General features: G+C 39.7%; 1 protein-coding gene across 1 annotated transcript in view; it reads right to left on the bottom strand.

The window, feature by feature from the left end:
* The window catches only part of DNTT (DNA nucleotidylexotransferase), a 104,713-nt gene extending 87,454 nt beyond the window's left edge, over nucleotides 1-17,259 (bottom strand). The window contains exons 1-5 of the mRNA XM_014957363.1: nucleotides 17,057-17,259; nucleotides 13,514-13,705; nucleotides 7,499-7,527; nucleotides 5,838-5,846; nucleotides 3,196-3,281 (exon numbers count right to left, since the gene is read on the bottom strand). Of these exons, the coding sequence (XP_014812849.1) occupies nucleotides 3,196-3,281; nucleotides 5,838-5,846; nucleotides 7,499-7,527; nucleotides 13,514-13,705; nucleotides 17,057-17,259 (519 nt within the window). The remainder of the gene's footprint in view (nucleotides 1-3,195; nucleotides 3,282-5,837; nucleotides 5,847-7,498; nucleotides 7,528-13,513; nucleotides 13,706-17,056) is intronic.
* Nucleotides 17,260-17,482: the final 223 nt, after the last annotated feature.

Here is a 17,482-nt window from a genome sequence, read left to right as displayed (position 1 = left end):
CTGGAATTTGCTTTTAATAAATAGACTTTAAGGGTAAAATATATACAGAACAGGACTTGAGATTAAAACTGATCACTAATAACCAATTTCTCCAGAAACCAAATCTCCAAAAGTGTCTTTCCCGAGAAATCAGCACATTCAAAGCTTTGTTGTGTGCATGTCACTGCCTATTAGTGACTGTTTTCCTGCTCTTCTGAAAAGACTAAAAGACATGAAAAATAACTACTCTTTCTCAAACATAACTACTACCCATTTGAAAGAGGAATTTGATACAGGGTATCAGGGCAAAACCAGTAAAAGCAAGAATCCATGAGTTCATCCGAGGACACATAAGCAAATAATAGCTTTGTGGCCCTATTATAGGCAAGATAAAAAGACATTATTTTCAAGCTAAAAAAACAAAACAGAAAAATCTGTAAGAAAAAGGAACAACCCTGATTCATAGAATAAAGTTGTTAAAACAAAATACTATCATCAACACAAAATTCAAGGTGGTTTGGACCTAATTTTCACAAGTGAATTGTACCAATGCTTCAGTGTATTTACTGAGTGCTCACACTGAAAAAATCTGTTGGAAGATGTGAATTACAGGTTTAATACAAGTCTGGCAAAACAACAGCAAAACTGAAAATCAGGCTCCTCTGACATAAAGCAGAATGGCTGGCCTCCAGGGAATGGAGTCCATAAACCCAAGCCTTCAGCTGTCCTTGCAAGCTTCAGTTGTGAGTAAAAAGAGCAACAGCCCTAAGGAGTTATATTCCAACTGTCAAGATGCAGATGCTAGACAGGCTTACATGCATTATCACCTTGGCCAGTACCACCTCCAGAAATAAAATACAGCATGAACTCAGAACTGTTACTCTCAAAGTGTGAGAATGAAAAACTGCCACCTTTGTCACTAAGAAACTTCCTTTCTACCCAGACTGGGACATGTTTGATATATGGGATAACAGAAGGAAGTCTCAGTGCTTCAGTCATTGAACTGCTCTGCTTCTAACGTGTTCAGGTGAATTCACTTATCAAATACAAGTTGTGCTCTGACAGTACTATTGCTGCAATGATGAATCTGGAATTAATTTAGGGACTGCCTCTGTGAAACACATGTATAAGAGAAGCCACTCAGTAAATATGTTGCTGCTGTCATAGTTATCCTTTGAACTGAATCTTGCACTAAATTCAGGTAATTCAATTGCTGGAAGACAAACTATATATTCAGTAGAGTTACAGCACACAGTTTTTACAAAGGAAAAAGTACTGTGTGACTTCACAAATAAAGATATTAGATTTGTCAAAAACTGAAAATTATTTTAAAAGGTATAGATAGATAGATTTTGTATCCATTTGCTTGCCAGTGACAGAAGTATATTTACAGTGGCTTTATCAGCAATCAGATGCCCTTTGCATGGCATTGGCAGGTTATGCGGGTCAACTCACATCTCACCCACCTCCACATAAACTATTTAACAGTAATTTCTCTCTGAAACCCAAACCCAAAAAAGGGAATTACCTTACTCTAGAACTTTTTTGTGCTAAAATGTTAACGATAATTAAAAATCAACAACAACTTTGTGCCTTCTGGAAGTATCCATTGTACTTTGCCATTATCCATCACAAGTACTTTTTATTTTTTACCTTCAGAATTACTGACAAAATGTCCTACTGCAGAAAATTCAACAAAGAGCCAGACTCCCACATTCCACCGCTTTCTGGAAGTGTAGAACTAAGCCATTACTTCCTATTTCTCCAAGAAGGACAGTGTTTTACAGATTCTTTAGGTCATACTATATTTGGCCTGACATCTTCCCCTACAGCAGCATGTATTTGATATTTGTAAACAGTGAAAAAGAATGACTGCTTTCAAGAGGTTAAATGGTAACATTCACAGCCTTGTGGGAGTTGGGGCACACTAGTCAATTCAAAAGAAGCAGTTTTGTGAATGTTGGAATCATTGGAGTTGGAAGGGACCTCAGGAGGTCTCTAGTGCAACCTCAGGCTCAAAGCAGGGTCAAGACCCAATTCCCATCAGGTTTCTCAAAAAGGGATTTTTTTTAAAATAAGCAGACAGTTTAAACTACGTCAGTACCACATAATCAGTATAACTGTTGATTATTTCAAAGCATCGCTACAAGGCAAAATTTAGGTTGATTAATTTTTAACTGTGCATTCTCAGATGAAGACATTTTGAAGTTGCTCTTAGGTTAAGCTATAGTTCTGAATTCCCAGAGGTTTTCGTATCTACTTTTTAAATGTTTCCTATTCTCAAATTACTAGTATCTGTTGTTAATTTTTTTATATGGATCTTACAAATAATATTTATTTGAAAGATTTGAGTGTTTTTATAGGCACATACACAAAGTAAAAGCATAACAATTATAAATAAAAAGAACTTTAGGAAGATGAGGAGGTGTTTCATGTTATATGTAAATGTATGAATGCAACTTTGCCAGATTTATTCAGACTATATTCATTAGAGTTTTTGTGCCAAATGTTTCCTACTGAGTAGTTGTCACTGAGTATCTAAAGCCAGCCAAAAGGAGTCATTAGGCACAATAACTAAAAAGGAAGTTAGACTTAAGAGCCAGATGATTCAGGCTCTTCATACCTACTGAACTGTGTAATGTTATGAGCATTAAATAGGATATATGACAGTCTCTAAGATTTCTATTTAACTGGACAATTTAAGGTGTTTTTTCATCATATGAACATAATTACATTGATCATGCAATCTGTTTCCAAAACTAAGCAATTGTGAAAATCTAAACCTTACAACCACCCTTTGAAGAAACAAATACCTAGGCAAAGGAGAAGAAAGCACAGCAATTGTGAAGTATCTTTGACTGATCTAAACCAAACTTTTGCTTATCATTACTTCCAACATGTCAAATAAGACTGTGATGAAAGGCTAAAAGACATTTTCAGAATATTATTCTATCATTTGTTTTAAAAATTCATGTGTTTACAAGCTATTACTGTACTTAAAGATCCACTGTGTTAAGCTTTCAGCAGTACTTAAAGAATGCAATTTAGTTTGCACTCAATTTTAATTTAAGTATGGCAGATTTATAAGTTTTTTTAATTATTATCATTGTGCTTCCTGTTTAACTCCTGAATTTGCTATATAAAATATTGATGTAAGTAATGTATTAATTATTTTACTTGTGCTAGTTTTTATTTCATGGATAGAATAAATATTACCGTGAATTTCTTGTTGTAATTATTTAATGTTGTCTTCCTTTGGCACGAATACTGAGGTACTTCACTTGCAACAAATGATGGCATTTCTGATTCAGGTGTATTCAAAGGAGGAGACCGACCTTGTTCCTAAACAGAAGAAAAAAAAGAAAAGGGAGAAGGGTAGGTGACACACCTGTCAGCACAAAACATCAAAAATACATTTCATGAGCCCAAAATATGTACCTTGAGAATAATAATGCTCCTACCATCTTCCTAGGAAAAATATTTAACTTCACATTGGCTGCACTGACAATAGCGGTTTATCTGGTGATTACTGTTTGGGTTTGGGCTTTTTTTCATTTTCTGCAGTAAATTCAGACAGTTTTCAATGGCACTGTCATTTAAAAAAAAAAAAAAAGTCTCTCTGCATGGCAAGCATCTCTACTACTACCCTTATTACTGTAAGTAATAAAAGTAGTAGTATTATTTACTTACTTTACTTATTATGTACTTACTATTTTCAGTAAGACTGAAAAATTGCAAAGCTTTAAGACTAGATAAGCTTAAAAGAACAGAGAGTTTTCCCAGAAAATACTAGATGATTCAGTATAACATCTGGGATGCTCGACCAATGAGAAAACAAAATTAAAATAGACATGCCCAAAAAACTGACTTTTTTGATCTGTAGCTAAATCCAGTGGTGGAGGAAAAAATTTTGTATTACTTTGAAAAAACCTTTTCCCCCTTCTTCAGGGTAAAATGAAAGAAAACATTTTTTTTGTTTGGATTTAATTCATTAAGCTATAAGTTCTATTTCAGGGTCATTATAAAGCAAAGGAAACATTTACAAAATCTAGAAAAGAATCATAATTTCATTCACAGAATGACAGAATGATATAGGGTTGGAAGGGACATCTGGAGATCATCTAGTCAAACCCCCACTGCCAGAGCAGGGCCACCCAGAGCGGGTTGCACAGGAATGTGTCCAGGTGGGTTTGAATGTCTCCAGAGAAGGAAACTCCACCACCTCCCTGGGCAGCCTCTGCCAGGGCTCTGCCACCCTCACAGGAAAGAAGTTCCTCCTCATGTTTAGATGGAACTTCTATGTTCACGGTTGTGCCCGTTACCTCTTGTCCTGTCACTGGGCACCACTGAAAAAAAGAGTGGCCCCATCTCTTGACATCCACTATTCAAGTATTTATAGGCATTGATCAGATGCCCCCCCAGCCTTGCCTTGCCTTGCCTTGCCTTCCCTTCCCTTATCCCTCAGCCTCTCTTTGTAAGGGAGATGCTCCAGGCCCCTCATCATCTTTGTAGTCCTCTGCTCTGCCCTCTCCAGCAGTTCCCTCTACTTCTTGAACTGGGGAGCCCAGAACTGGACACAGGACTCCAGATGGGGCCTCACCAGGGCAGAGTAGAGGGGCAAGATAACCTCCCTGGACCTGCTGGTCACACTCCTCTTGATGTACCCCAGGATGCCATTGGTCTTCTTGGCCACAAGGGCACATTGCTGGCTCATGGTCATCCTGTCGTCCGCCAGGACTCCCAGGTCTTTTTCCCCAGAGCTGCTCTCCAGCAGCTCAGCCCCCAACCTGTCCTGGTGCAGGGGGTTATTCCTCCCCAGGTGCAGCACCCTGCACTTGCCCTTGTTGAATTTCATCACCACTCAGCTCTCCAGCCTGTCCAGGTCTCTCTGGATGGCGGCACAGCCTTCTGGTGTGTCAGCCACTCTTCCCAGTTTTGTGTCATCAGCAAACTTGCTGAGGCTACTCAATGACCTTCATCCAGGTCATTGATGAATATATTGAACAGGACTGGACCCAGTACTGGCCCCTGGGGAACTTCACTTGTTACAGACCTCCAACTGGACTCTGTGCCACTGATCACGATCCTCTGAGCTTTGTCTTCAGCCAGTTTTCAATCCAACCCACTGTCCATTCATCTAACCCACACTCCCTAAGCTTATCTATGAGGATGTTATGGGAGACAGTGTTGAAGGCCTTGCTGAAGTCAAGACAGACAACATCCACCTCCCTCCCCTCATCTATCCATCCATCCAGTCATGCCATTATAGAAAGCTATCAGGTTAGTCAGACATGATTTCCCCTTGGTGAATCTCTGTTGACTAGTTCTGATAGCTTTCTTTTCCTCCATATGCTTTTAAGTGTTGCCCGGAATGAGGTGCTCCATCGTCTTTCCAGGGATGGAGGTGAGGCTGACCTGCCTGTAGTTTCCTGGGTCCTCCTCCTTGCCCTTTTTGAAGGCTGGAGTGACATTGCCTTTCCTCCAGTCCTCGGGCACCTCTCCTGTTCTTCAGGACCTTTCAAAGATGATGGAGAGCGGCCCAGCAATGACTTCTGCCAGCTCCCTCAGCACTCATGGGTGCATGCCATAAGGACCCACGGACTTGCAGATATCCAGTTATGTTCCCTAACTTGGTCTTCCTCAACCAAGGAGAAGTCTTCTTTCATCCAGACTTTCTCTGTTACCTCCAAAGTTTGGGATTCCTGAGGGCTGCCCTGAGCAGTAAAGACCAAAGCAAAGGCAGCATTCAGCAATTCTGGCTTCTCTGCATCCTCTGTTATCATGGCACCCGTTTCACTCAACAGTGGGCCCCTATCTTCTCTTGTTTTCCTCTTCCCTCCAATATACTTGAAAAAAACTTGGCTTTCCTTGTTTCATCCCTGCATACTCTGATGGCATCCACGTAATCTTCCCAAGTGGTCAGTCCCTTCTTCCACTTGAGGTTTTTCAGAAGCTCCCTGCTCTACCACGCTGGTCTCCTGCTTCCCTTGCCTGATTTTTTGCTCTTAGGGATGCACTGATCCTGAGCTTGGAGAAGGTCGTATTTGAATATCATCCAGCTCTCTTGAGCCCCCCTATCTTCCAGAGCCCTAACCCATGGGATTTCTACAAGCAGTTTCTTGAAGAGGTCAAAGTTAGCTCTCCTGACATCCAAGGTTTCAGTCCTACTTGTTGTTTTGCACATACTACCCACGATCCTGAACTCTGCCTTTTCGTGGTCACTGCAGCCAAGGCTGCCCCCAACCTTAATGTCCCCCACAAGTCCCTGTTTGTTTGTCAGTACTAGGTCCAGTACTACACCTCTCCTTTTTGGCTGCTCTACCACTTGTGTCAAGAAGATACCATCAATACACTGGAGGAACCTCCTGGACTGTAGGCTGTGTAGCCTTTCCAGCAGATATCAGGGCGATTGAAGTCCCCCATGGAACCAAGGCCTGTGATTGTGAGGCAACTTTGAGCCAACTGTGAAAGGCCTCATCAACTTTCCCATCCTGATCAGGTGGCCTGTAATAAACACCCACAACAGTGTCTTTCATATTGGCCTGCCCCTTAATCCTCACCCACAAGCTCTCAACTCTCTCTTCATCTGACCCCAGGGAGGGCTTTGGGGACTTCTCACTCTCTATCTATTCCTTAACATAGAGGGCAACACCTCCACCCCTCCTTCCTCGCCTGGCCCTTCTGAACATCTTGGAGCCTTCAATAGCCACATTGCAGTCATAGGATTCATCCCACCAGGTTTCAGTGATGGCCACTATATCATAGCTTTCCAGAAGCATGGTAGCTTCCAACTCTTCCTGTTTGTTGCCCATGCTGTGCACATTTATGTAGAGGCACTTCAGCTGGGCTGTTGGCTGTGTCACCTTCTTCGTGGAACACCCCTTGAAGTGTTTCTCTGTTGACTTCAACCCACAGGTGTTTCTCTGTTGACTTCAACTACCTCAGGAGCTGCTGGTTCATCTCCATAAGACTTTGTCTGCAGTGCAGTCACCAGCTTGCCTCAGGGCAACAGGCTGAAGGCCCTTTCTAGCACCCTGTCCCTCTAACCCTGAAGAGATATCCCACAGCTCATCGCAGACAAGCCTGATATTATTATCCTCCTTCCCCTTCACACCTAGTTTAAAGTCCTGTCTATCAATCCTGCAATCTCTTGGGCAAGAACCCTCTTCCCCCTTTGAGAGAGGTGTCTCCCATTTGATGTCAGCAAGCCTGGTGCTGTATAGGCCAATCCATTTTCAAAGACACCAAAGTTATGGCAGTGACACCAGCCATGGAGCCATGTATTAATCAACTGGATCCATCTGTTCCTCCCAGCATCATTGCCTGCAACCGGAAGAAGTGAGGAAAAAAAATAACCTGTGCTCCAGATTCCCTCATCAGCCTTCCCAACTCCCTGAAGTCTTTTTATTGCTTTTGAACTGCGAGTCGCAGCTTCCTCCCCACCTATATGGTAAATCAATAACGGCTAATAATCTGAGGACCATACTAAGCCAGGAAGTTTCCTGGTGACGTCCCTAACCTGGGCTCCAGGAATCAGCATATTGGGCACTCCGTCCCCCTCAGGAAGGAGCCACCAACAACTATAACCCTTTTTTTTCTGCTTCTGGGTGTGGTGAGGATCTGGGGTGTACGCTTTTTTGACTTAGGAGGCATCTGTAGTGTAGAGTGCCCATCATCTACTTCCTCACTCGACTGGCCTTCCTCAACCAGAACATTGTATCTGTTCTTCAGAGGTACCAGACAGGGCAAGGGGGGAGTTCATCTGCTGCCCCGACCATGAAGCTGCATCCATTCACTCTTTTCATTCAGGCTTCTGCCTTCAGCCTGACCTGGGATGGATACAGGGGTAACTACACCCTGGCTGCTTTCCTCCCTAGTACACCTCAACCTTTTGACTTCGTCTCTCAGCTCTACCACCGGGCTGAGCAAATCATTCACCTGTTCACATCTCACACAGCAGTTCTGATAGCTGCCACCCATTACCAGTGGTCCTGGCTCTCTCTGCAGTCTATCACCTGGACAGCCAGTGTTCACCTTCTGATGTGGTTTCTCACTCAGCCACTTCTGTACATGCTGACACCATTGCCAGGTGTTCAGCAGAGTGAAAAAAAGGAGCCAGGTGCCAAATCTTAAATGGGAGTTTCCCAAGCACCAGGTTATCTACGTGTTCATTCGCTTTTCACCTGATTTTGCTCCATGCAAAAATCAACAAAGATCAACTAAAAAGTCTGCGGGCAACCCAAGCCTGTTGGGTGGGAAGGGAATAGTCCTGAAAAGGCAGGATGCACAGAGTCATGTCCCCATTGGCAAGAGTCCCTCACATGAGTCTTCAAAATGCAAGTGTCCTGACAACTGAGCAACAGGAAAAGGGCAATTTAGCACCAGCTTTTCTGCTCCTTTATATACCAAATCCTTTAATTTCTTTGCTTTCGTTAAAAGTGCCCATCTGAACCAATCTGAGAACAGTGTTCTCAGTATTTCTGTGTACTATTTGCTATTTGTGATTTTTTCTGAAAACATTCGGCAGATCTGTCAAAAACACATTGCACTATTCAAAAGCCACAATGAAATTGTTCAACAGCAACAACAAAAAACATCACAAAGATACATGGAGAAAATTTTCACTTCAATAATGGAATGATAAGCCCTTTCTCCCCTGTTTCCAAAGACACGCAGACATAAAGCTGGCATCTGTGCTAGGCAAGCCTATAAATACACGTATGTGCCTTCACACACCCCCTGCACATATAATTTCATGCTAAATTGCCTTTGTATTTGATAGAGTAGTTCAATAACAGTATTCACACACACAGGAAAAAAAGGCATTTGCTTGCACAGCTGAAGGAGCAGTGAATTATATGGCAGTTTTCATAGTATACACTGAAATGAAGGAAGCTATTTTATGTGTATGACCACTCTTGGGAATAACTGAAAAGGGTTTCAGCCAGGATCAATAGGACAACTCATCCACTTTTGCACACATTCATGAATTATACTTTAAAATTTATTTTAAATCATATAAACTACGATTGTTTACAGATAATATACTGCTTGAAGTGATAGTGCCAGCTGCAAAGATGGTGAACAAACAGAATGTTACCAAATATATAATAAGTTATTTTCTTCATTAGGACATAGATACACAAAGAACAAGAACCCTACATGTAGCATTACCTGGCACTGTGGATGAGAGAAAAATTAATGCAAAAAGTCTACGTGTTTAAAAGGGTGATAGACTGGCACATAAACATCCTGTTCCTGCCTTAGCAAAGGTATTTGAGCATTTTTCTTAATCAGTAATAGTTATGTTTTTAATTAACAGGATCATATAACTTGATTATATATAACAAGAGAATAAACTTCAGCTAGAAATAAACACCAAAAACGTCTAGTAAACAGTAATTACTATAGCTTGATTTTTGTGAAATATTATGGTGCCTGCATGAGAAATACAGAGCTGATGTCCTGTCATCAGTAGAACATAAGAAAAGGATTGATATTGCTTTTTGGTGGGAAGACCAGATGGGATAAAATCATTAGTACAGATTATGGGACAAACCTAAAGTTTCATCCAGTAGCAATTACAGCGTAGAACAAGCAAATCTGGAAACCCACACTGCCTCAAAATAATTTGTAGCACAGGGAAGAAACAACAACAGATATGAGAAAAATGTGAGGACCAAAATTCCTTTTTTTGCAGGTAACTCCACTCTATTAAGATAAAATTATTGCACACTGTACAGGGGCAACCACTGAAAAATATCCAAATATGTAGGCTATTTAATTGCTAGAATTAGACAGAGCTCGTACCCCACATCCAGGCTGCAGTAACAATGAATGTCACTGTCACTCCTTCACAGTGACATTTTCTGCATGGCATAAGTGGGAAAATCAGCCTGTACCACTAGCATCAGTTTGTGCAGCAGAGAGACTTAGTTGCAGAATTAATCTTGCAGGGGACTACTTTGCTCTTTGTCAAAATATTTTTTTTAAATACATAAACAAAGAACTATAATTACATAAGGAAATAACAGAGAGAAAACAGAGCAGCAGCAAATAAGGCTCACAGACACTAGAGATTGTGTCAGGCCACATTATTCAACAGCTAGCAGCTTTGTAAAGTCCAGACAGCATTGATCAAACAGTAAGTTCTACTGATATGCAGCATTTTATGAAGAGAAGGCAGCCAGTTTATAAGTTTCATTTTATTTTCTGGGAGACTAACTGTCAGTATGAAGGATTTCTTCCATTAGTTAGAGCCTCTCTTTTCATGAGGTAACAGTGAGACCCTCCAGAAAATGTTAAATAGGAGTTGCCTGTTACATGATATGGCAAGGCATCAAAAGATGCAGTATTTCCTTTTCCTAATGTGGAGGGAAATCCTTTGTTCAAGGAAATAGATTTCTTTTCCTTTCTAAAAAAATAACCAACTAACAATTTTTGGGTTCTGACTGAGGAAGAGGCAGATGAGCTGCAGCCACGGCACAGTTCCTAAGGCTGCTGAGGATGAGAACCCACTTGTGGTTCTCTTCCTTTCTCTTTATCTCTCTGACAGCTTCCCCTCCTTTCTTTTCCATTACCCAGGAAACAGCACTACTTTCTAGCATGTGGGGATTCCCTTGCATCCATATTAATGTCCGTGTCCTGCTATTGTCCAGAATACCCATCTGTTTGTGGTGGGAAAAGTGTTTCCGGACAAAGGTATTTCTTTACCAAAAAGTATTTTAATTTCCCCTTAAAGTGGATGTTTGGCTACCACACTTCCGTAGCCTATTAAATGAAATGATGGCTATTAACTGTAAAAGTCAGCTGTTACCAAATGAATCAATAAGAATTCAGATCATCCTAGATCTGGTCACCCAACATTTTATACTCTATAAATCACTAACATCAGTGTATCTCTCAGATCATTCGCAACCACTGAAAGATGTACTTTAGTGACAATTGTAATTAATATGTTAGCTAATGGTCAGGAACTCTGACTTTATTCCCCTCGTTTTGCATGGAGAAGGACATTTCTTTTTAGTAATGCATTAAAGCAAATGTCTGAATGAAGAACAGCCTTCCAAACAGGCCACTATAAGATATGAAAATGAAATCTTACTGCTATTGATATTAATGGGAATTTTACCAAGTAGATGAGAATTCACCCAAAACATGCCCCCACTGCAATCCATTCTTCAAAGCATTCATGATGTAGCCTTTCAAGGTTTGTTGATTCACTTTCATTTCATATTTTACAAGACTGACATAATGGACCAAATTTGTCTTCGTTGAAATCCAATTAAATTACATTATGTACAAGTCAGTATAGTACTTAAAAAGAAAATTAATCTTTAGTTCAATCCGTCCTCATTTCTCAAGGCAGAAAAATAAATTTAAAAAAGCATGGTGACACTGCAACAATAAAATTATTTTAAAATTTGCTGAATTACTAGAATTCTTTCTCCTTCCTTGCTTGCATCAAAAAAAAATCTTTATTACTTTAGAGCCACTATACAATAAAGTCTGGTCTTAACTATAAGCTTTAACAGTACAGCTGACTGGCTTGCTTTTTACACTCTACATTATAAGCATGAATTCTTTATGTTCAAATAAAAAGGGAAGCTTACTTGCAGAGACAGTCTCAAAGTATAATAATGATCTCCTGACAGTGCTGCTACCTTTTTCAGAAGTTTCTGCTCCAGCAGTATTCCAAGAGGACTATTATACAAAAAAAGAAAACTAAGTTCGATTTGCAGTGGCTTTCTCATTGATTTAAAAAGTAAGCTTCAGCATCATTGGAGACATCTTGGAGAAAGATAAAGGCATTTCTTGCTTTGGAAAGAAAAAGAAAAAATCTATGAAAAGACATTAAGACATTTTCTGAAATATCCGAATCTATAGGTGCTCATGCACTGTTGAAATTAAGAATGTACATAATGGGTAATTTGGTTTACTTTTTAATCCTGATGTGAAATTCTCAGCAAAGAGGACAAGATTTTGCTCATGTTTTGGATTTATTTCTTGTTTAGAGAACTTCTTTGCATTCCCCTTTATATTAATTAATATTTTTATGACCTGTTTGCCTGTGAGATTACTTAATGCAGTAGTTACAAGCTTTGCCATTTTTTCGCAATTTTGCATTAATTTCTTAGGTCTGTTCTCCCTCTAAGCAGATTCACTGAAAATATTGTAAATATACTGCAAAAATACTTCATTGGAAGGACTGCAAATACATCTATTCCATCATGGAATTATGCTGAGTCTGAGAGCGATAGCTCCATCTGGTGTATTCACTCCTTCCCCCCTGCCCCAAAATGTTATTAAACAGTAATTCTTATCTGTCAAACCCTGGAAAATAGTTTCTGGCAATGAAAGATGACTGAAAAAGACATTCAGGAGCCACAGTTTTTCTTGGGGAAGGGTGGTATTTATGAATGATCCTTCATAATCTGAACACCAGGATGACAAAGCAGTAAACAGTGCAATGTTGCTGTTAAATATTCAGGTATCATCTGCCTCACAGGAAGGTACAGGCTGCAGATCCTACCATTGTCCCAGGGTTTATGGGTTACCCAGTTATCATTTTGCAGGTGGCTCACAGTTCACTCGGAGCCCAATCCAGATCTTCAGGAATCATCAGGAACCTCTCCCCTCAGAGAACTTTAGATCAGCCTTGTAATTCTCTTGACATATGAATTTATTTCTTCACCAGTGGAGGTTAAATCCATCCCCATGAGTCCTGAGTGCACGCAGGCCCAGGTTTGTCCCACAGCAGCACAGTGTCTGTTTCACACCCAGCAGCACATGCTGTTGTCACACTGGGCACAGCACGCCTGAGCATCCCTACTACACCCTCTTCATTTACACTCTGTACTGGGGACATTGAATACCACCACTTCACACTGCGCTCCAATTTGAGAAAGTAGCACGTAATTTTCATCAAATGTAGATCAGAGGAAAATTGGTCATCATCCATTGTTTCAAGATCAAACATCATTCACCGAATAATCAGCCTGCCATTCATAATATCCTCTGACTTACAGGTCCCACTGAGAGATAATACAATATTATAAAACCTTTTTTTCTTAGCACAGTTTTACTTGATGGCGCCAAGTTTGTAATTGTATGTCCACAGATTGCAGCAGCTTTTCTTTCACAGGTCCTTCAAAGGTCCAGCAGTTAGCTGATCATTTCCAAACAGCAAAGGTTTTAGTATTTTTGTATTGTTTTGAAGAGGCAAAGTATTCTATCAGGAACCCATTAAAACATACTGCGCTCAGCAGGACATTTACCATGACACTGAATTATTTGTTGAAATACCACAAGCACCACAACAACAGCAAGTGCTTCACTGATGGCTATTTCCCCTTTAATAGCACCAGACACTGATACAGAAGATATGGAAGGTCTTTTTAATCTGTTAAAACTGTGCGACTTCCTCATGTAAACTTTAGGGAAACAGGTTTTTAAATTAAAAAAATTTTATCACAACACATGTGTCTTTGGGAAAAAAAAAAAAAAATATCAAAAAATCAATCACTGTATTCACACTGAAGAGTCTCTTACCATGAGACGATACTTAATTTCTGAATCAACTGGTCTTCCCGCTTCCATGCAGGCTGTGAACCAGGAGATATCCAGCAGTTCAAACCTGGAGCTGTCACCCACAGTCTGTCCTCTCAGCCAGTCCAGCACCTCCAGGTAAGAGTTGTTCTCAGCCACAATATGAGTGACAGAATCACTGTCAAGAAGTACACAAAAAGTTTTCTTTTTTTCCTGAACCCAGTCATACACAGATGCAGAGCCGTATTTCCATATTTACTTACCATGCACTTCCTGAAACTTGTAGTATATATTGTATGTTAGGATGTGGGAAGCATTTTCATATCGCAATGTATCTATTCCAGTCACTGAATCTACGTTGAGGAGAGACTTTAGCCTGACAGCTCCTGGAAGTGCAGCATTGTCTTTCAGCATCATTTGCCTTCCTATTACATGGTTTTTTTGCAACTTTGAGAATATTTGGCTTTCACAAGCAGTACCATAATGAAAAGGCTGCTTTATGACACCTGACAGCCCCTTCCCAATATTTCTGATCAATAAATGAAAGCTTTACAGTATAAAAAATTCTGGTAACAATAATTCTTTAAATCTTTACAGTTAGTAATATCTTTTTCTAAATTTAACTTTTCTGCACTTACGTTATGCTCTTTACAAACAGCATTGTCAGATGTTCACGACTTAAATATTACAAATCACACACTCCATCTAAAGATGACTGCCTTGCTACTAAGAGGCCAGACTCTTACAAAACTGGTATCTTAGTTTAGCGAATATAAAATTTACAAATTGAGTTATTATTCATGATATGATTATATGTCATACATTTCTTGAAAATACAGTAGCACAAAATTTATTACACTAAATTTGGACTGATGTACTAAAATAACATTGGAAAGAATCCCATCATAGTTCATGATTAAAGACACAATTCTGTACCTTCCACAGGAAAAGAGTGATCAAGGACAAAGTTATGTTTAAAGAAAAAAAATTATATACATACAATGATGTGTAAATTTCTACCTGGTCTGTTGATGTTCCTCAGCAAGTTTAGAAAACTACTAACCTGGGAGGAAATTCTGAGTGATTCCTAGAGTTCCCCCTCCACACATATCCCAGGAGGGTGCTGTTACCCAGAAAGACAATATCAGATAAAGGAGAAAACCCTTCATTTTCATGAAACCGATAGGATCTCAGCATCTCTGAAATACATGCCAAAGTTAACTGATACTTGTCAACAGACTCCCAAACTGGGGAAAAGGTAGAGACAGACAGTGTCATTGTTTGATAAATAAGCCTAGAATTGGAATATAAATTGTCCTGATGGCAGCTGGCTCCACTTGCAAGCCTCTGTAGCCTCCTGCTAGCCCATGCTGATGACCGCCTTGTGCATATACAGTAAATTTCTAATGGACCTGATCAATTGCTTTGCAGCCCTCCTGTAACACCTGGAGAAGCTAGGCCATCAACCTGTCCAAGCAGTCAGGGCACAACTGGCAGAGTGAGCGGGTTGGTATTGACTTTAAAGATGTAAGGTGCTAACTGTTAAAGGCAGGCTGCACAACCTTTCAAAACAAACTTCTTACTAGGAGGCCAACAAAATCCCTTGGTTTATCCCTGTGACCCCAATTCATACCAATAATTACTGATTTAACGCCAAATCACAGTGACAAATACTGGAGTCACGTCATAGAAAACCGTTATCACATAACTCTTCAATGCATTAAATGTACTACATTTTGGAATTATAAGAAATGTATTGAACATACAATACTTCAGAACATGAAAACTGTCATGGGATGGCACAACTTTTTCTCTCCATATTGTATATCTTGTAGAGCAGAGTCCATTGGAGGGAAAAAACCCCCACCTTTAAAAATTCTGATTTATTTTAACCTGTAAGATTACAAATCTAGGTTAGGTGAATTCCCATAAAATACTATTCATGTTATTATTACTTAACCCTGCTAGGTTCTACTTTAATTAAACTGTCACATCTTTACTTGAGGAAAAAAAAATTCAGTTAAAGCTTCTGCTTCCTGTGGTTTATTTCACCTTTTATAAAATATTCATTGTAATGTATCTGTACCAAGCTGCAGATCTGGGAACTTTGCCATCACTATGCTTGCAGCAGTAGTCTAGCTGCTGTACACCAGTTGCCTCTGGTACCTGTACAGCTGTGCTTTTTTCTTGGCATAGAACATAACAAATATGGCTTTTCCTGTGGTATTCTCAAAAACAAAAATCAACAGTTAAATAGTTCTTTGTTATCCAATAGCAGCTAATGAAACGTAACACCTGCCTTGCATACAACTTACAGAAAGTCTAGAATATTGGCAATAAATACCTCTGTGCCAAAGCAGCCCAGATAAAGCCTCTACTCAGTCCTTAATGTATTATTAATGTAGGATTCAGAACAGCCCAGTTCAGTTTTTTTTTCCCTGAGAATTCCATTAGTTTTGTATCAGATGCTAATTGCCTACTTCTGTTCAATACCTGCTTGAATCTTGCTTCACAAATTATTTCATCCTCCCTTCTTCCTCTGGCTTTCAAAGTTGATAGGACTGAAAAATCTGTGGAAATGAGCTTTTATATCCCTATCCTCCTGGACCCAGTTGTATACTATCTGCATACAGATACAGAGAAATGATAAATACTTAGTATTCTTCCAGCTTGTCAGAGAACCAACATAATGATGTAGCTTTCAGAAAACTGTATAATGATATAACTAGCGCTCATGAAAAGTTCTGTTTGGAGGAAGTTTAAAACGAATTGGCTTACTGAAACACCACCGGACAAATCCGTAGCTGGAGTATGTTTTCACACTGAAATGCCAAATTTGTGATATTTTATTCCTAGGCTTTTTTCTCCAGTGCTCTTCCATATTGTACCAATGTGTATGCCAATAGCTTCACATCAGTGAAGATTAAATATTCACAGAAGATTACATACTAGAATACCAGAGATGTTCTAGAGAAACGCCCCCCTCCACCCATCACATTTTCCATTCCTGTATATTTAATTTTTTTTCATTTCAGTTTATATTAATCTTAACCTGATTTCAAGAGGGAAATAAATGATGGCTGATTTACATCAGCTGAAGACCTGATTCATCTATTCCAGCAGGACAATCCAAATGCATAGAAACATATCCTATGAAAAACATGTGCAAGTTCACACCTTACATTTTTTATTTTCCATGCGAGAAGCAGCACATTGAAAAATACAGACACATTAAAATTAACAGACTAAAGATAAATGAGAACCACAAATTTTAGATGTTAAAAATTAGAAATTTTGCTAATGTTTGTGTTCTGCCTGCTCTTTGCTCAGAAGACAATAGAAATTAACTCATTCAGGACCGCCCACTGAACTCCTGAAGCATCTTTACAGTGGGAAGACCGAAGTATATCCACCAAATACACAGGCAAAACCCACAGTCACTTATATGACTGCATTTATGAAATCAGAATGCTTCAAGCAGCAGTATTGTTACTACATGTTATTTCTACGCATATAAACATTTCCCTACCTTAGCTCACTCTCTACTCTGAAACCTTTTCTTCTTGCCAGCTCCATCAAGAAGGTCCTTCTGGTCATTCCCATCTTCCTCTGCATAATAAAAATGACAAGGTTACTGAACTTTATTTCATAACTGCAGGAAAGGTTTGGGGAATGCATCTCTTTCTGTCTCTTCCTCTGGGAGAATACAACTGAAGCTCTGGTTCTATCCATGGTGCAAGGCAGAAGTACCCAATTTCACTTGGGTAAAAGGGAGATAAGGTGCTTTCTGCCAGGCAGCAGCTGTATTTAACGTCACCACCCATTGAAGTAATTTTCTTCTGTTTCCTCTCTGAAATCAAAAACAGGTGCTACACAAGCAGAAACATCATTTGCTTTCTACCAGCTGGGATTTTTTGCACAGAACTACTCCAGTCAGGTGCAAATGTGCTTTAAT

The sequence above is a fragment of the Calidris pugnax genome, unplaced genomic scaffold, assembly GCF_001431845.1.
Source record: "Calidris pugnax isolate Ruff unplaced genomic scaffold, ASM143184v1 scaffold4, whole genome shotgun sequence".
In the NCBI taxonomy this organism is placed as follows: domain Eukaryota; kingdom Metazoa; phylum Chordata; class Aves; order Charadriiformes; family Scolopacidae; genus Calidris; species Calidris pugnax.
This window is presented reverse-complemented; position numbering and strand designations above follow the sequence as displayed.